The sequence below is a fragment of the Vidua chalybeata genome, chromosome 1 (assembly GCF_026979565.1).
Source record: "Vidua chalybeata isolate OUT-0048 chromosome 1, bVidCha1 merged haplotype, whole genome shotgun sequence".
Lineage (NCBI taxonomy): Eukaryota > Metazoa > Chordata > Aves > Passeriformes > Viduidae > Vidua > Vidua chalybeata.
In genome coordinates, this window is record NC_071530.1 from 141,496,362 (window position 1) to 141,516,967 (window position 20,606).

At 39.6% G+C, this 20,606-nt stretch overlaps 1 protein-coding gene across 1 annotated transcript in view; it reads left to right on the forward strand.

The window, feature by feature from the left end:
* Window positions 1–20,606, forward strand: part of FER1L6 (fer-1 like family member 6) — a 66,110-nt gene that overhangs the window by 38,528 nt on the left and 6,976 nt on the right. The window contains exons 23-37 of the mRNA XM_053947683.1: window positions 2,313–2,423; window positions 3,043–3,204; window positions 4,031–4,214; window positions 4,401–4,585; window positions 5,149–5,271; window positions 5,403–5,442; window positions 7,191–7,306; window positions 8,422–8,553; window positions 9,524–9,649; window positions 10,690–10,817; window positions 12,077–12,247; window positions 13,408–13,568; window positions 16,448–16,590; window positions 17,179–17,267; window positions 19,178–19,276. Of these exons, the coding sequence (XP_053803658.1) occupies window positions 2,313–2,423; window positions 3,043–3,204; window positions 4,031–4,214; window positions 4,401–4,585; window positions 5,149–5,271; window positions 5,403–5,442; window positions 7,191–7,306; window positions 8,422–8,553; window positions 9,524–9,649; window positions 10,690–10,817; window positions 12,077–12,247; window positions 13,408–13,568; window positions 16,448–16,590; window positions 17,179–17,267; window positions 19,178–19,276 (1,970 nt within the window). The remainder of the gene's footprint in view (window positions 1–2,312; window positions 2,424–3,042; window positions 3,205–4,030; window positions 4,215–4,400; window positions 4,586–5,148; window positions 5,272–5,402; window positions 5,443–7,190; window positions 7,307–8,421; window positions 8,554–9,523; window positions 9,650–10,689; window positions 10,818–12,076; window positions 12,248–13,407; window positions 13,569–16,447; window positions 16,591–17,178; window positions 17,268–19,177; window positions 19,277–20,606) is intronic.

Consider the following 20,606-nt stretch of genomic DNA (forward strand, 5'->3'; position numbering starts at 1 on the left):
TCTGGCCTGAGAAACTGTGAAAATCCCACTGCTGTTGCAATGACCTGCTGTTTGGAGTAGCACATGGCCCTGACTACCAGCCTTGAAGCTCCCAATACTGCTTTCACTCTTAGGAAAATGAAAAGGTGAATAATAAGGATTGGATTAGGGAGGCTGAGTTTTTAGATACCCCTACTATATTAAAAGAAACACTACATGGTTTCCAACTGCAAGACAAAAGGAGTATGAATTTGGCCTCTTTTGGTTCTTTTCAGTGCACCTTGTTTTATCCCAATCCATTTTGTTGTGTTCACTCATTTTCCAAATTTCCTTTATTTTTTTCAACTGCATTTTGTTTTATTCTATCTCCTTTCCAGAGGGTTTGTTACAGTCTGTTCTCTGATTTCAAGATTTGATTTTCTTTCATGAAATGAAACTGCCTGGCCTCAAAGCACTCCAAGAGCTGGTATACTCTTGGCTTTTTCCAACATCAGGAGATTCCTCATGGTGCTCTGTGTAAGGAAGGAAAAAAACCCTCTCTCATCACTGATTTATTCTCATTCTGAACCCGTAACTTTTCCTATGACATAGCATTCTTGATAACTCTGATCTGCAGGTACCGTTTGGTTCAGCTGAAGAGTGTTGTGAAGAAGTGAATGCTCCTTTCTCCTTTCAAAATGAATGCTTTGTCTTGCTGAAGGAATAAAATTAATTCTTACAATGAAGCATCCTGGTATTCAGAGAAAGAGTAAACTAAAAAAATACAGACTAATGGATACTGAGAGTCTTGCTTTTGCTTAGAATGAGCTCAGGGTTTATTGATTTTTTTAATCAAAAAAGCAAAATCCCTTCATAAACCTTCATGCAGGTATTTCACTCTACTGTCATTTGAGTAGTAGATAATTTTTCACCTCTTGTTCTCTGCAGTTATTAAATTAATTGCTTTGGACTTTTACTGATAAAATGTAGATCACACGTGCATGTGAATTATTGCTGCTAATTATGTGAATTATTGCTAGTAATTATGTGAATACTCATCTCTGCTGCAGGTGCAGTTCTTGATATTATATTTTCCACCCATCTCTTCCTCCACCTACAAGGTACCAAGGAACCCATCCTTTCTCCCTTATAGTAATTAGACTCCCACACAACTGTACATAGACAGATTGCCTGGTTAAATGAAGCAGAAGACTTCAACTTCACAGACACTTTGAGAGCTGTATCTCACCTGCTTCACCTCTCAGCAGTGACAAGTTAGCTTAGGAGCACTGCTGCACTCCAGCAGTTGTGCTTCTTTTCCCAGAAGCTGCACATCAGTACTCCTTAGGTACCATGCTTCATGTGAAAGCTGAGAACAGCTCTCTGTAGGTTGTTCCCTGCTGCCACAGCCTGAGCTTCTGACAGGACTCATCATCATGTGCTGGCTTCCACTGTTTTATGTAGGAATTTTCTAAATCAGGCCAGGCTTCAGCTCCGTCCTGTTATGGAATGAGAAGGTCATAAATACACACTTAAAAATAAGGAAGGAGTTGGGAAGTGAAGCCAATGAGCTTTGTCACAGAAGGTGCACCAAAGCCTGGAGCACACAAGAGGCAGAGATGGTCACACCTCAGAGCTGCTCTGGAGTCTACTGTCCTCCCACCCAGCTGGAACAGGGCAGTCATGTACACTCAAATATGCTCCTGAATGTGGGGCAGGCTCATGCACAATCACACATAAAAAACAGAAGTGCCACAAGAGTTTAGTGGCTGTACAGAGAAGACTCAACCCTAATGTTGGAGAGGTGGTTTGGAAGTTTTTAGATGGTGAGAGCATGCAATAATGCAGGAACACTATTCCATAGCAGCTGGAGAATATTGTCTCTCCAGCAAATGTGTGTTTCTGCAGAAGTGCACTGTCTGTTCACCAGCTCTTTTTAACTAGAATCACATCTATAATCTTCCTATGGAAGTCTTCTGAGCAGTTTTGCTCAGGATTTTTGTTAAATAGAATTACCATGCTTTCTATTTTTAGTAAGCAGAATTCCCATGCTTCAGTACATGCATGTCTTTAGGGCAAACTATGTCCCTAGGACTCCAAAAGGAGCCCTTTTTTCAGAAAGGCACATAAACCCAATCTCTTGAATACTTTTTTTGCCATATGTTTTAGCATCACAGCATGAGAGAGAGTATTTCAAGTCACATTCCTTTCACAGCACAACAGTTCTGCTCTGCAGCTTGTCTTACAAAATTGATTGAATTGGTGTGTTCTATGTGTCATTATCAACAGATACTTCCAATACTGGTTTTATTCATCCAAAAACCAGCCTGAGTTACAACTGCTTTGTTTTTCAGATTCCTGAGTCGGATCCAGACAGACTTCCCCCACTGGATCCACCAGATATTGGCCAGATTTACCCAGTCCCAGCTAACATACGGCCTGTTTTAAGCAAATACAGAGTGGAGGTGAGATACTTTGACTATTTCCCTTTCCTAACCTCATCTCCTTTTATTCTCTTGTTGAACTATAACAGTAACTGATGATTTTACAATCTTGATCAATATGATTCACATGCAAATAGCATATAAGGGCATGCATGGCTGTGCTTCCACTGAGGGGAACAGTGGGGCTGTGTCTCAATCCTGACCTGCTGGGAAGGGACTTCTCTTGTGGCAGAGCATGGCTGGTGGATCCACACTCTGTGCAGCCGAGGAAGTGTCCACAGGAGATGGAGAGCTTCCCCTTGCAAATGACATCACTGGAGCTGAAGTTTGGCATCAGCTATTTATCTCACAGGCTTTTTCTGGCTCCTTGGCTTAAGCCAAACAATGCCTTCTGCCTGTGTACAAATGTCTACACCTTCCCTGGCCTTCTCTCTTGTACAATTTGTGTTCAAAGTAGCCTTATATTAGAAAGCTGGGAAAAGTGGCAGCTTTTCCTATCACTGCAATGCCAGATGCTGCCCAGCCTCACTGGGCACTGCCACTCATTCTGCAGCCTTCACACCACCTGCTTGTTAGCCCATTTGGCCAGGCCAAGCCAGGGTTTCTGCAGGCTAACAGTTTTTCTCTCTGCACACCACAGGTCCTGTTCTGGGGGGTTCGAGAGCTGAAGAAAGTCCAGCTCCTCTCGGTGGATCGGCCCCAGGTTCTCATCGAGTGTGCAGGGAAAGGAGTCAAATCCTCTGTCATACAGAGCTACAAGAAAAATCCCAATTTCACTGGCCTTGCAGACTGGTTTGAAGTGGTGTGTACAGCATGCTGCTCCTTGCCTGTCTGTTCTCTGGTCAGACAAGGTGTTAATTACCATCATCTTCCTTTCTTGTCAAATAATTTCTTCTGTGTCTTGATTAAATACTAAGGGATATCAGTTCTTGTGCAAAACCTACTGATTTGAAAATGCTTTAAAAAACTTTTGCTACAACCATATGATAAAAGAAGATGATGTTTTTCATGTTAAGTCCCAAGTAGATAAGAAAATACGTTGCAATCAGATTTTTACTGATAGATTGGAACATGTGGGCAGCTAACAGAAATATATTTAGTATTTTTCCTCCTCCTTTCCAGTTTTTCTGGGTAGTGTTTGGTTTCCTTTGTTTTCTTTCCATTCTTTTGACTTTCCTTTGTGTGTTACTGGGCTATTAAGGGGATTGATAATTGCTGGCTTTTGAGCTCAGGACCTTCTTATATTGTCACACCTGCTTTTATGAACTGCAAAATAATGTATCACCTGTTGGTTGGGTTATAAGAGCTGGCACTTTCAGAATCAGTCACCAGCAGAATAAAACTGTAAGTCTGTTCAATTTGCTCTTGAGAAAAGTATATCAAAACAATAACATGGGTACTGAAGTACAGTTTCTACAGTATTTCTAGCTCCTGTTGTACTGTCCTAAGAGCTATTCAGCCTATGCTGAATGCATTTTGCATTATGAATATGTTCATTGCTAAGGAGGAGAAGGGAAGGAGGGAAGGAGGGAAGAGTAGAAGCCTTATTGCTGTGCATGAGAAATATTCTATACGTGTCCTATGTTCTCTAGCAATTCTCTCATGCTGCTGTCTGCCCCCTGCACTAGGAGCTGCCTGAAAATGAACTCTTGCATCCACCACTAAGCATCTGTGTGGTTGACTGGAGAGCGTTTGGGAGGAGTACTCTTGTTGGAACACATACCATCAACTGTCTTAAGCAATTCCTATGTAAAACCCCATTAGGTCCTCAAGCTACACCTAACAGAGTAGACTTTGCAGAAACTGAGGAAGGTAAGTATTCAATTCTGACCCCAAATAAAAGGACAAAGGGCCTTCTTAGAGGTTTACACTTAGAAGTGTGCTTTATTGTGTTGAGCATAGGATCAAACCCTTAATCATGTGATTATTTGATGATCATCAAATGCTATGACAGTATTTCTGCAAAATCTTACCTAACTTGCAAAGTTTCGATTGCAGCTTCCCCTGAATCATCCCAGCCTGCTGAGCTACCCCAAGAAGAACCATTTTTAGCTGATGACATCTATGCAGAGGTGGAGCAGGGTAAATGGACAGTGGTAGAGCCAGACCCATCCCTCACAGCACTTCCTGCCACTGAACCAGAGCACTCTGCCTCTGAGCCAGGGAAAGAGAAGAAACAGAAGGTGGGTACAGCTGAAGCTACCAGCTAACTTCCTCCTGAAGTCTTGCAGATTTCAGCCCTTCCTTATAAAGTGGTAACCTGTTGACCCCAGGTTTAGAGATTTTGGGTATTGATGTTGACACCTACACTATCTTGCTGACCCTCAAAAGAAGTAGTTAACAATGCAGCTTTGACCCCACAGAATTTCGTTACTTCCACTGATAGATTCTTAAAATACTTGCAGATTCAAGTGGGAGAAGCCAATTTGTATCTGGATGTTTGCATCCCTTGAAACATCATTATTTATTATCTGTGTAGATTTGCCTGTTGTATGGGCTGCTCCTGTGGCAATGTCTCCAATGTTTAAAGTCATGGCATAGTCAGTATAAAATACAGAAATCGCTTTAATAATATGATGATCATGATGAAGTGTCATGGAATAAAATACAGAGACAGGAATTCATATTGCATTTTATTTAACTCTTGGAGGGTGAAATTTTCTGTGTATACAGCTGTCCATGCTTAATGTCATGAGTCAGGTGATTAGTTTCAATCAGTTCTAGTGCTTTTGCCATCATTTGGTAGGAGATGAAAAAATCCATCCGACGGTCAACAAAGAGGAGAAAAAGAACCATTGCAGATGAATCAGCTGAAAATGTTATTGACTGGTGGTCAAAATACTATGCTTCTGTGCTCAAAATGCAAAAGGTGAGTCACCAGCATGCCCAAAACTCTCACAGATGAGCAATATTGTAAAAGTAGATTTACTGCTGAATGATTACTTTTCGATATTACACTCATAATGAGGAGTTTGTCCATTGTGGTTTTTCTTTTGAAAGGCAAAAGGAATTTTTTCCAGTGAAGGAAAACCTGAAGACAGTAAGTAAATTATTTACATTTTTTCTATTATTATTTTGCACCAATAGTGTCTCTAGTATTGCTTCTCTACTATTTTGCTGGCAACAATTAATATCTGGTAACAGAGTACTGTTGGTGTACTGAGCTCTTTCCTTTGCAGCTGATCAGATGTTGGGTAGGTTAAAACTTCATAGCCAGTGCTGGGTTAACATGAATTTCCTCTCATTCAAATATCATGCACAAAGATTAGCAAAGTCAAAGTCCTAAAGGATACAAGATAGAGATTATCCTGATCTTAGGCTGCACTTATAACAGGTTCCGGAAAAGAAACTCCTCTCAATTTTGAAGCCAGTTCAGGATCAGTGATGCAGGAACAGCTTCTGCTAGGAGACTTGTAGTCATGTGTGTTTTTTCCATAGCTGGAAAGTTTTATCTAGCTTAGGTTCTAGGAATTTTCTTTTTCACAAGAACCTAAAAGAATTGGCCAGAAACAGGCTCTGTGTGTATGTATGTCTCCATACATATATGTTCCAGGGCTCAACAGGTCCTGCCACAATCAAACTAAACTCTGGAAAAATTTATTTTTGGACAAATATGACTGCTTGAGAAGGCTGGGAAAATAAAGAAATATTTACTGTTTACACAGAGCTGCTATTCAGAATGAAATTAATGACCTTTTCGTGCCAGAGCTGACCACACTCCCCCAATGACTGAGGTGATTTAAAGGTTTAAAGGGGGTGTTGAGGTTGCTCTGAATGGAAGACATGACCTAAATACATCACATGACATCATCTTGGGAACAGCAGATAATGGTGCTTCAGTGATCATCAGGGCTGCTGAGAGATGAGAAGATCAGTTTCTGAGTGAAGCTCATTTGTGCAAATGGAGGAAATATTTACATAGAGAATGTTCTACAAAAATGTGATGTTCATTTACAGTTGTGACATCCACTCATAGGCTATTTAGGCAGTTGTGGCTTATTGGTTCTGACTGCTGATTTCAGACCTTGTAAATTTTCTTCTGATAATTTTTGTTACAAATTTTCATCTGTGATGATAAGCATTATACATACAAGACATCTCTGGCATGAAATATGTATCTCTAAATATTTAGTGCTGTTAAACACACAGGAACTACTCAAAAAATGAAAGTAAAGTGAACTCAAAATCCAGATTTCAGCCAAAGAACTGAACCATCTCAGTGTAACTTTTGAGGGCTCACCCTCTTTTTGTTGGGAAATCCCCTCTCAGTGTTTGGAATCTGACTTTAGTCTGGTGTACCTTCTCCCATTTCTCACACTTCTAGGCTTTCACCAGGTAATATACACCCTATTTTGTGATATCTTTAAGCAGAGAAGGGCTTGGGTCCTGATATCTGAAGCAGCTGTCAGCCTAAACAACATCTTTCTGTTTTAAATAAACCTTAAATTTTATGTGAAAGCTGATAAAATCTGTTTATTTGCACTGGGGAGGAGTCAGAGAGGGAGGAAAAGGGTGGTCTGGGAGGTGGCCGCCAGGGAGGGGTCATACAGGACCATCACATTTGGTCCAGCAAGTTCTTTATGAAGACTGGCAGCCACAGAGAGCATAAATTGCCACCTCTCTGCCTGGGGGGACCAGTGGTAAAAGAGAGGATCCCCATGTCTGGCAGTAGAGGAATAAATAGAGAAAGAGCAAGGGGGACTCTAAAAATTGTATTTTGCATCCTTCTCTGAAGCATTTTATATGCTTTGCTTACTAAAACACACATGATCTCATTAATTTCTGCAGATAAGCAGACTTCTGACCACATAGCATTGATTATAGAGGATGAGCCAGACAAAAAGAAGAAGGATAAGACATTGAAAAGGATACTGAAAGAAACTCCAAAGCTAGCAACACTGCAGGTAAGAGAAAAGTAAGGCTGAGGTAAGCTGTTGTTGTTCACTGTCTCTCCAAAGTTTGGCATCAGCAGCTGAGTTGGGCAAACCCTCCCTAGATATATTTGAGAAACTTTAAAATTAATAAAACACACTATATTATAGTGATAATGCTCTTCAGCACAAGGGACACAGAGGAGACCACGGTCTCATAGGGTGGATGTGGCCCACTTGGTCTTAGACATAATTTATTGGTGTCGACAAACCCAGAGAAACTTCAGTGAAATTCAGTTTTGTTGTTTGCATGTAAAGTACTGCAGTTGGAAATCCCAAATTTCATGTTAGAAATATTGCAGCCTATTAAGAATGTCTTAAAAATAGAGGTGGAGAGCATTACTGTGATGGCTAGTGGATTCTCCTTGATGGGAAATAATACTCAGCTCAAATTAGATTTGGTTGGGTAATGATAGAAGGAATTCAAAGAAAACTACATGGGCTGTGCAAAATGTCTGAAGAAATGAGAGGTTTGAAAAGATTAGGACAGTTTGGATTAGATTGTGGCTGAATAAATGGTAATTTAAAACTGCTCTTTCCATTTTTTAAAAGATGCCAGTAATCTAGGCCCTTCTATTTCACGCTTGATAAATTACTGGGGGACAGTATTGAAAAAACATGTTCTTTGAAAAATTATTTGGTCTTTTGGGCTATCTTAAAGCTCTGTCCCCACAGCACTTTATTATTGTCTGCTTTGCTCTCAAGTTTTGACACATTAACACAATAGAATGGGTCCATTCAACAAAGGCACAATGCAGCAAGGAAATAGAAACAAGGAGCAGCACATCCACAACTTTTCACTGACACCAGTGGCTACAAATGTTCATTTTGGCCCCTCCAGATTCACTTCCACCTGCTGCATTAATGTGTTATTTCAACAGTTGGGGAAAGACTTTGGTTGAGGACAAAACTGGTCCTGTTTTAAATGGGGAACTAACTTTTTTCCCTCAAGGACTTTTGCAAAACCTTGGTTTTTATTAAGATCTTCATTTTGGGTGAAAATGAATTTCTATTCATTCGCTAATAAAAAAGTTGCTATAAATACATTCACTGCACCACAAAATATTAGCATTCTTCTATTTTCAAAGATTTATGAAGGAGACTTGGAGAGTGAATTTAATAACTTTGAGGACTGGGTGAAAACTTTCCAGCTCTTAAGAGGAAAATCTAATGATGAAGTTCATGCTGATGCTGAAGACAGAATAATAGGAAAATTTAAGGTAATCTTTAATGTTGATTAAATGAGTAATAATTTAGAGACTTTAGGTTTTAATACATATTTCAGGTGTGCCAGGGATGAACAAAACAAACATTAATAGTCTATTGTAAATAGAATTAGCTTTATTATATCTGGAGTCAAGTTTTTTCCTTTCCCATTATCTGATAGAAAAAAGCATCATCCAATATCAGGTGTTCACTTCTGTTTTGAAATAAGGAATCACAAGGAGTTTGAAATTACAGAAGGGGAAGAAGAGATATTATGTAGTCCAGATTTCACTAATGTAACTTGGTTTCCACACTATCAGTTACAGAACCTTATATGTAATTTTGTGTAATTTAAGTGTAGGCCCTCACAGCTACAGCCTCATCCAGGACTCCATCAGGCAATCTGAAAAGTTCAAAGCCTGAGCAATGTTATTAGGATTTGTTTGTAGTTTATAGGAACTGATTAAACTTATTGATATCTCAATTAGCTTGCAATGCAGATTTCTGTCCAAATGACTTGTTAGTTGGTTTCAGGCAGTATGAGCTACTCAGCAACATAAGTCCCTATTGATTTATATGAGCTGCAAAAATAAGTTGGATTCCTGTCACATTGTTATGAAACTTACTCAATGGAATTATTAATTTGCCAATATACAGTTAAGGTCAAAATATTATTTTTAAAACATTCATGATAAGAAAACTGGATTTAGAACACCTACAGGTATTAGTTTAAAATAGTCAATAGGCACAGAGGTACTCCTTGTAAATATCTATGATATTTACATATCATATCTATGGTATGATAGTACCATATTGTATAGAAAAGACATTTTAAAAGGTGATGTTTAGTGCAATGCAGTTTGGGTTCCCTGTGAGGGCTACGACAAAATAAGTTGCATGAGTGATGTTTTTTTCATTCAAAGGATTGTTTTTTTATTGCACTTGATCTGTTTTCAAGGGAGATAAAAGTCAGTATATTTCCAGGGCTCCTTCTGCATATATCCAAGTCCTGAGGATGGCAGCTTGCTGGATGGAGGGCAGCCCCGCATCCTGCAAGGGATACCCCCAAACCACTCTGTCAAAGTGCTCATCAGGGTTTATATTGTGGCAGTAAGTAGACAGATGCTCTTTTAACCTTGGAGTAACTTGGATTTTCATTTTCAATTCAGTTTACTTTAAGTGTCTTTGCAGTGAAGCTTCTGAAAATCCTCATCCATGGGGTTTGGGCTTTTTTCTGGTTATATTTCAGGCAACATTTCATAGTGTAGAAATATGTGTTAAGAATAGAAAATGTATATATATTCCTGACAATAAAGCTGGAGATTTCTGCAAGATTGGAGAATCACTTGTTCAAACTAAAAGCTGTGGATACATAACTAACTTATAGATACTATAGGTCTATAGTATCTAACTTATAGATAACCTGTTCCAGCCACAATATCCAAATGTAGCCAGTTTTAATGAGCAGAGTTGTTAAAAATGACACACATTTAAACAAAACCTCAGTAAGGGGGAAATGGTAGTGTATTTTTGAGGGTCTGTGAATAGCATACTATGAAAGTTTTACATGTGAATAAATTTGGGGTCGATTAAGGTAGAAATACAGAGCACGAGATGAGAGAATGGCGTGAGAGGTAAAATTGGTAGAAGAAACTGGTATTTCAGAGAAAAAAGAGAGTTTCAGGTATATAAGACAGAAAGATGGCATGCAGAGAGACTGGCAACAAAATATGAAGAGATAGTTTTACTTCCTGAATGCATATAAGGACCTAGAGGTCTTTTCCAACCTTAAGAATTCCGTGATTCTGTAAAGAGTTGGTTTGCACTGTTCAAGGATCCGGAACAATATTTGTGGGTAAATCTTTCCTGAATCCTACCTGCACTTATGCATCCAGCTTCTTCTAGCATTGCCTCTCCTGCTCAGCTTTTTCTGTCTTAGTGATGAGACAACATTTCCAGCTTTGCAGACTCTCCAGATCATCTTTTCATAGTAGCCTACAAAACCACAGCCAAATTTTACATTACATGAGGCAGGCAAAGTCCCTGAACTTCCAGAACCCCCAGGACTGGGCAGGAAAACCATAGTTCTGTGTAGGGACCCTGCTGTATTTAAGCAAACTTCTTGAGGACACAATTTTTCTTCTTAACAGGCATTTAACCTCAGCCCAGCTGATCCAGATGGGAAGTCAGATCCCTACATTGTGCTGAGGCTGGGCAACACAGAAATTAAAGACAGGGAAAACTACATCCCCAAGCAGCTAAACCCTATATTTGGAAGGTCAGTGATGACTTATTTTTGTATTCAGTGTAATTTGTGCTTTCTCTCTTGCTACCACTGTTGCTGTTTGCTGATTTCAGCCTGTTTGGATGTTTTGTAATTCTGATGGTTAAAATGTTGGGAATTGGTGTAACACTGTATGATAATAAAATATTTCATTTTCATACCCATCAAAACATACCAAATAATGAAATCTGTGAGAGGTTTTGCAAAATGATGTGTGAGAAGAAGTGAGACAACAAATAATAATTGTCTGTGAAAATTAATACAATCATTAAGTTTAAAGCAAAACAAATATCAGAACAGTAAAGTGTGATTTCACAATCTTTGTTGCTGTTTCAGGTTGAATAGAGTGCTAAATAAATCTCATCATTCTAGGACATATGAGTTTTTTGAACTCAGCAGCCTTCTGAGTGGGGGAGCCAGGGGCAAACTGTCAGTAAATATCCAGTTTATTATTATCAATGCTTTGTAGCTATTTATATTTTTATGCTAATAGCTGTGATTTTTTTTCCAGTAAATTTTTCTATTTTAAGAAAGTTGAAAATATTTTGAATTGGGGTGGAAGAACATTAAGACAGAAAAACGATAATATTTTGGACTGAAAGACCCCTAGAATGGGAGGGAAAGCAGAAAACTCATCCTTGAGGAGACAAAGCTCAGTTTTTTCTGTGCTTTGGAGAAATCTGGAGCCAGTATTGTAATCAGGATGTCCTGTCTTTCACTAATTTGTCAAATCCCTTTTACAATCACATTTATATTTTCAACTTCCTATCACATCTCAACAATACTGATTCCTGAAAAATGCACCAAGTGAAAAGGGAGTTCTTATCTTTGTTTTTTTTTGGATTTATTTAAAACTTTTGCCTGATCATTTTGTTGGATGCCCCCAAATTCCTATATTCAATATTTAACCTGCAGCTTTTGCGAGAAGACAGAAAATACTTAGATGTCCCTTTTGGGGGTTCTGAAAAATGTGTGAGAACCATTACCCACACCTGTATTAGCATTATTGGATTCAGGATTGTAGGAACAATCTTAGGACTGTACACAGGGTGCCAGGGAAGCTGGAGAAAGAATATACTTTTGCACTGTGTGTTTCCAGCATGTTCATGTATTTAATTGAAGCAAAAAGTACTACCCAAAAAGCTGTGTTAGAAGAGACACCACTCACACACTGTTTGCATGGCATTAATTAGCCTAGACTTTGAGGCTTCAAAATTGATTTGACTTCATGTAGGTTTCAATTTTTCCTGCAGATCATTTGAAATCCAAGCCACATTCCCCAAGGATTCGTTGCTCACAGTCTTGATCTATGACCATGACTTCATTGGGACAGATGATCTTATTGGAGAGACTAAAATTGATTTGGAAAATCGTTTCTACAGCAGACATCGAGCTACCTGTGGGTTACAGAGTCAATATGAAATGTAAGTACTTCTTCAGGCAGCAACAGAGCTCACAGTGAGTGACTTGACTTGAAGGAGAAATTACAGATGTGTTCCAGATGTTTGTACTTTCTCCAGCACAAAAGTGTTACAGAGGGTATTTTAATTAAAACTTACCAAAGAGCTTAGTGGTGGCTTTGGGTAGCTGCCAGCCTCAGTGGGAAGTGGATATTTTTAAATTAACAGCACTGTTGGTTCAAGAAGTATTTTAGATAGTAAACAGCTGATGTTTACAACATACCTGCTTGATAAACTGCCTTTGGACAGGCATAAAGGGCAAATGGGAAAAATCTCTCAGAGAAATTATGCCAGGGCTCTACTTTGCTCTCTGCTATTCCACTGCAGCTGGAGTGATTGCAGCAAGGCTGGTGGCACTAGGGTGGCACTGGGGGGAGCAGGAACAGAAACTTCTGACACGACCTCTGTGACAGGGTGAGCTGTGGGGCAGTGAGGCTGAGCTCCTGGTCCCTGCCAGACAGCTGCACTCTCAAGGACCTTGCGCATAAAAATTAATTCATGCAGAGAAAGTCAACCTAAAATAACTCAGCTGCCCTGGGTTAGTGCCCTACCATGGGAGATGTGTATTTGGGGCTCTTCTATGATTGTTTCTCATTTTTTTTCTAAAAAGCAAGGGTGGATAATGTCAAAAAGCAATCCAAGAACACAGACCAAACCCCAAAGCTTCCCTTGCCAGCTCAATCTCCAGTGTGAGATATTTCTTCATGTGCTTATTGCGTGTCCCAGATAACCTGAGCTTATCCTTTGCATCTGGGAGATGCAGAATAATTCTCCTTGAATGGAGGCAGCACATGTAATCTCAAATCTTTTAGGTGCAACAGGGAACAATCTCTGTTCCTTTTCCTCATGGGAAGCATGCCATGCTATTACTTTATCTAAGTTGTAGGCAAGGCTGCCTCAGCTTCTCCTGTGTTTTAAGAGAAAGGAGTGGTTGATCTCCAAAGTCCTGAGCAGAAAGAGGCAGTGTTTCAAATCAGAAGCAGTGCTGGAGAAAGGAAAAGTTTGAGCTGGTATCAGGCCACTGACCACAAAGCAAATCTCTGCATTGAAATTCCTGATCTGTCAATGCACTATTCTGAAGGAAAACCTCACCCATTTCACTTCACTCTGTCCCCTCCTTGCAGAGAAGGGTACAATGCATGGCGAGATGCAACCAAGCCAAGCGAGATCCTCGCTAAGCTGTGCAAGGACTACAGAATAAGTGGACCCTTCATGAGGCCAGGAGAGATACAAGTAGGAACAAAAATCTTCAAGGGACAGACAGTCTTCAAAGAAGATGAGAATGGTAACGAAGTAGTTCAGCATCCTCCCTTTGCATTGTAGCAGTACCAGGAGCCTGCCAAGATGTGGCTGGAGCCCTGTTGTGCTGTGAACTCTCAAGCTGGATTACTCTTAAATGCTCATGTAACTCTGGCAATGAAGGCTGTGTCTGTATTAGCTTTTGCTGTAGCTTAATTGCAAAGAATCTGTAGAGTGAAACAGTTGCTGCTGATGATTTGATATCCTCATGGTGGCTATTGGGGAATACCTTGGACTAGCTCCTACCTGATCCCAAGGATGGGATGTCCAAGATTGGTTGGAGTGTGGGGGACCCTCTTGGAATATGTCTTCTGGCTTATTGTTGGTCTGTGCATGCTCTGAAATCCTTCCCCACAGAATATCAAAGCAGGGGAAGTCAGGAAGAGTCTTTCAGAGAATGTATTCTCTGTCTAAATTAAAACACTGGAATAGACAGACCCAGGAACTGAGAAGTAGAGGGAAAGGAAATACTGTTTTGAAGGGAGTTACTCAAGGTCAGACAAATTTCTGACCATAGTTATATTCCAGGCCACTTACCAGCCAGTCCTACATTACCTACTTGTCTTTCCTCAGTGTTGGTTTTTTCCTGATTCCCCTTCTGACATAGCACTCTAGATCCAGGTATCTGTAGGGTCCATGAATCCAGGTGGCAGGATGTAACTTACTGTCAGAGCTCGCAGGTTAAAAAGAGGTCAAAGCAATTGGGACCTCCAGTGTCCATATCACATTGGGGTGGAGGGGACAGAGTCATCAGTGAAAGGTGCCCCTGCCCCTGGCAGGGGAGATGAACAAGATTGTCTTTGAACATTCCTTCGAACCCAAACCATTCTATGACTCAATTTTGTTCTCAGAATAAGGAAAACAGATGTGAGGATGGAGCCTTTCAAGGGGAGTGGAAGGAGCTGGTCTTGGAGACAGTAGTGACACTGTGGCAGTGTAAGAAAACCTCCAGTCCCTTATCAGTGTTGGTTTTCTTTGACACAATTCTTCTTAGCACTACAAAATACAGCTCACACCTTGAGTGGAAGGCTGCCAAGAAAGCACTGCTGAAGGGAGAAGAGTTGATCCATTTTTGGTTTCTTGGCCTGAAAGAGATATTTTACTCTAATATTGCTGTTTGTTTTCCTCACTGGCAGATGACTGAGTGTGGCTACCAGCAGCAGGATGTCTCAATCAAAATTCTGGTTCACTAAAATAAGATTCAGACAAACCAATGTCAGATAAGATGATGGAAATTAGAAGCAAGGAAATATAGAACCAGATGGCAAAGACCAAAAGACTTATGTACACAAATTTTTCAATATTGTACAGAAATAGTTTATCTCATGCAGTCTTTACATAATTTCTATCCAGATTGCTGTTCTGACAAGTACATCTAGGTCCTTATTTCCTGATGGATTTCTGTGGTGGCCATCATTTGGATCTGTAAACTAACAAAGGCCACAGATTTGAGCTCTAGAGGCATACTGAAAAGGGAAAGCAGTCCCATTTCCCCTGTACAGATGGAGAAAATTATAATTATCCATCCAGCTTTAACTTGCAGGGGAAGGAAAAATTTAACTTTGCTTTAGGAACAATGAAGTTGGATAGGATAGGATAGGATAGGATAGGATAGGAAAGGAATAGTCTGGTTGGAACAGACCTACAACAATCATCTAGTCCAACTGCCTGACCACTACTCCCAGGTAGTCTAGAATTACCTGTAGCCAATGGGAAGAAATATGCATCCTCAGAGGTAAAAAAAAAAACCAAAACCAAAACCAAAACCAAAACAAACAAAAAAAAACCCCAACAAAACAAAAACAAACAAACAAACAAAAACCCACAAAAAAGTCTTTAGAAAGGTTTCTTTGAGAAGATACAGGATATTGTAGGATAATCTGTGTCATTGTTACTGAGGCTGCCTGACTGAATAGCAGCAAAGACCTTGCTTTTAGCTGGCTAAAATTAGATGTTGGTATACAAGAGGGAACCAAGATCATCCTTCCTCACTCTCTGAGTCATTAGGGAGGGTTTAATATCTACTGTTTAAATTCCAAGAGTCTTTTGCCAACGATCAGTGATTCAGGCATAGCAACATGCGTAGGAAAAGTGATAACAATTTGTTGACACAAATAAATCTTAACCTTCTTCTCACTTAGGGACTTCTAATCTAGAAGATATCACTTGTCAAAAGTCTGGGCTCCTTTTGTGCGGAGCCCACACAAAAAGGGAGGAAAGAGAAGCTCAAGAGCTCAAAGGGCTCTGCTTTCTAGCATCCATGCTACATTCAGTATTAGCACTGGTCCCTCCTTGAGGTGCCATTCTCTGGAATTATCTGGGTATCCCTTCCAGTGGCCAAGGTGAGAGGGTCAGGAGGTGAAATGTTCTTGCCCATGGACTTCAACTCTCTTCCTCTGAGGTGTGATTCAATTCTCTAAGGCAGTCTTTGCTGTTGCCATCAAAAAGTAAAAGGAGGCATAGTTAACTCCTAGTGCCTATTTACTGTCAACGTTGTCAAATCCAAGGCTCCTTGTCTTTCACAGGCTTTAAAGCTTTGCAATTTTCTGCCAAAAGAATAACTGACATGTTTCTTCCATCTTCCTGTTAAAAACTGATGCTGTAGCAGTGGAATGATTTGCTATATTTTACAGGAGAACTGCTGCCTGAGTGCTAATCTTCTAATTAACCCAGTGGGTCCCCTTATTTATGCAAATTAGAAGCATTTCAAGGCCTTTCTTTATTTAGCTGGAATACATAACACCTTCCTCTTAACTCAAGCAAATTTTTAATGAGTACCTCTAATAACTAATGAAACATATTACCAAGGGGTTCAACATTATAATTCAGCTCTCATTGTTCTTTTTGTTTCACTCTTTCCTATAGAAGAGCCCGTTGAATCATATGAACATCTCTCCTTGAAGGTTTTACGTGCTTGGGAGGAAATCCCTGGAGCTGGCTACAAACTGGTCCCAGAGCACATTGAGACTCGGCCTCTCTATCACAAGGACAAGCCAGGCATGGAACAGGTAGAGCAGCTCAGCTCCTGGTAGCAGGAGCAGTTTCCATTCCCTCCAGTTATTGTGGTTTCTATTTGTAACTGCAAATCTACAGAGTCAGCACTCCAGTGCTGCACCAAACGTGAGACCTTGTACAGTATTAACCTGGAAATTGTCACCCATGTGTGTACACAGCCACTTACCCAAATACACAGTAATCACACAAGGTGTAACTGCAAATTTTCATTCTTTTAAATGCTTTATTTCATTAAGTTAACAAAACCTCTGCTTGTGTCTAAACATTGGTTGTCCTTTTTCTGTTCATCACATACTATTTTTGCATGTGTTTTGCATGTGGTTTTTTGCATGTGTTTTACCTTGAAGCTGACAGTGTTTGAGCTCTATTTCAACTTTACCAAATACCTGAAACATTGAAAGAATATGTGCATGAAAAAGATATTGTATAGAAAGTTCCTAAATTAAACCATAGTTACAGGATATTGAGCTGGTTGATGCTTGTAGAGGAAGTGGTGATTTTGGATGTCAGAACTACATTGAAAGCCTTTTAAAGCCTCTGTAAAATAGGGTTACAGGGATGTTTATCTCTTTGTTTTCAAGGGTCGTGTACAGATGTGGGTTGACATGTTTCCTAATGATATGCCTCTGCCAGGACCCCCCGTGGACATTTCACCAAGAAAACCCAAAGGGTAATACTCTGTGCTTTCCTCCCACCACAGTAGCAATAACTCTTCAAAGACCGAGTCTTTCTTAAGTGTCTGGAAATAAATAGAAAATTAACTACTAAAACAAACCTCTCCAGTCCTGAGGAAAGTTTTCTTTGGTTCACATGACTTCAAATCAAAGAGGAGCATTTAGTTTGGTTTCCTCCATTAAACAACTCTAAGAACTGTTGGTGATTTTTCAGCAAGAGCTATCACACACCTCTTACAAAGATATCCTTTTTTTATCCTTTACCCCTTTATCCTTTATAATAAAGAGATTGCAGGTGGCTAGAGGCAAGTAATTCTGATGTTATCATCTACTTGTTGAACAGCAAAATTAATTCTAGGTTCACTAGCTTTTTCACTGAGATAACTTTCTCGACCCCGGCTGAGTTCTTAAATCTGCTGCAATAGCATTACATGTATTGGATTTCCAGCAATTTTTTCAAGAATAAGATCAAGAAACACATACAGCAGCAACAGATAGAAGAGATCTGTTTGGAATAGCCTCCTCCCATTCCCTTCTTTACATGTAATACTGCACATAGTTGTTCAAGGTAATTGAATATTGCAAAGAAAACACAAAAATGAGAAACAGAATTCTCAGCCCATCCTGTATTTTAGCAAGGCCTTTCCTGAGAATTTCATGTATGAAACATCATCGGGTACTATTCCTATGTTTTTTGATTAGACAAACAAACAATCCATGTAGCAATCACTTCTTTCAGACCAGCACTTTCTATAAAAGTCCTTAACAACATTTTCCAATCCAAAAAGATTTAAAACTAATCAAGCCCATAAAACCAAATTGTTGCTACCTTTTTTTTCAGTCTACTGTAGCAGGGGAAAATAATGTTGAACATTCATTATGAGGAAAAAACACCAGTACGTGTAGACACAAGTTACACATCTTGATGACAAATGCATATTTGCTGTCGCAAAACAGGCTCCAGCCTCTATAAAACTTCAAACATTTTGTGAAAACATCTCTTATTGATGATCTTTGATTGAACAAGACTCAGGTGAGGCATTGCAGATTCAAGTTTCTTTGGCTGTTTCAGAGGCTTGGTTTTCATGCTCCTTAGGAGCTCCATGATGCAGAGTGTCTGGTAACTTCTGAAGCAAATTGTGCCACACCCTGAGATTGAGGTTATTTCCAAGACAAAACATGTCATATCAGGGAAACTGTATGTTAGTGTTATCAAACATAGTTAGTTTGTCTTTTTTATGTATTTTGCAGTTCATACCATGACTTAAGGAATACCTAAATTTTTCAGTATTAAATTTTTATGTCTCCTGCAATATGTGTATTTCAGATCAAATTTTGAGAGCTTTGGATGACCACCATAAATGTTTGCATATAGGGAGTGGAAAGGAAGAAGAAACTTTAATTCCTTTTACAATTGTTTCTAAAGATGATTGTACCTGCTTAAATGCAAATATCTCCAAGTAGTCCTCTTCCCTTTTAATGCCCTAAATTGCACAAAATGCAATGTTTTTAGGCATTTCTTCTAAAAAGCATCTCTTAGTGAGCTCTATTCTTTATTAGCAAGCTGATTACTGTTTTGGAGACAACTCTGATGAAGTTTTTCAGATCAACTTTGCCTTGTTCCACTGCAGGATTTTTGTGAAAAACGTTGAAAATGAACAGGCATATAAAAAGCGAGGAATTTTCCATCCCTCCAAAGCTGGCAGTGATCCTGCTGTTGTCCATTATAGTCCATGAGCTGTGGGGAACCAACATCCCCACTCTATCACCAGAATCTTGTAAACAGAAGAGGCCTGAGACTGATGCACAAACACAATATTTCTCGCTTCATAAAGAACATGATTTGATAGAGGTTGGCATTAATGTCTGACCAGGGCTTTACACACAACCCTTTTTTCTTTTTCAGATATGAACTGAGGGTAATAATCTGGAATACAGAGGATGTCATTCTAGAAGATGAAAATATCTTTACGGGGCAAAAATCAAGTGATATCTATGTAAAAGGGTAAGTTCTTCACACTTCAAAACAACATGCAATATTTCATTCAAAAATCAGAGGAAAAAAATATGTTGTGAGAATATTTGATGAGCTATTCAGTGACCTTCACACTTTGCACTAAATGCCTGCCAAAATTACTCACCCATATTGGATACTTCTCCTTTTTGGTCCTGTTTTACTTCCTCTGAAAATCAAGTAACAAAAATGACACTAATCATTAATTCCTACTCAGGCAGAGATGGCACACAACAAGCACCAAGCTCAGAGTTTAGTACAGAGATCAAACACTTACAGAACTTGAACTGTAAGAGCTTACATGGATGCAGAGAGGTTTGACATAATCAGAGAAAAGAGGACCAGGGAGGGCTGGGAGGAAAGTATGGGCATAAGTGGCAGTACAAAGTACTGAAAATCTCAGGTTAGATTTCTTGCCATTTTTCCACTCCTAGAGAGTAAGTTTAATAGGCCAATATGAATTGAGTGTTCAGAGCAGCAGCAGAGTAGCTTTGAGAACACGAATTTGAGGAATTAAATGGGGAGCCAGCCTTTGTGCTGAGCTGTGTGATGAGAACATCCAACATCAATGCCAGAGTGCTCTGACAGAGAAGGCAGGAGTGGGAAACTTTTGCTTCTGTGCCTTAGTGATAAAGAAACAGATCTCATTATGTTCAAACAGTACATGTGGCACTGTATCTGTCAGCAGGCATGGATTTGCACTTGAGGCAGTGTCATGTTTCAGGTTGTTACCATTTTTCACAATTCCTTTTTGAAATATTGGGGTTGCAGGGGAAAAGCTGCTCTTTGGATACAGTATAAAAATGTTAATCTTTATTCAAGGTGTGATAAATCATCTACAGAACTAAAACATGGGTCATTACCTCTCTTCAGATGAGAAAATTATGTTTAAGAAAGCATCCTTTGTACCACAGCACATCTGATATTGTGCACACTGTAGCAGAAACCAAGAGGAAATCACAAAAAAACCCAAGAGAGACTTCTCCAGCCATATAAACACCATATTTATAACTGCAAACAGGAATTGCAAAAAATTTAGGCTCTAATACTGAGCACTGATCACAGTCTTGAGAGAGTGACACAGAATTTATTAGTGTGGCAAAACATCAGTACAGGGTGATTAGTGCTGGATAATTGATGCTGTCACCACTGCCTGTCCCAAAGAAGAGAGGTGTCCTGGCCAATAGCAAACTAGTACTGGCCAAGGGGTACTTTGGGGTCTGATTGAAATAAAAACCATGTTCTCATTCTCAACTTTTGATCACCACTGGTCATTACAGTGGCTGGTGTCCCAAGATCCCCCAAGCCAGGGCTGTTGTTG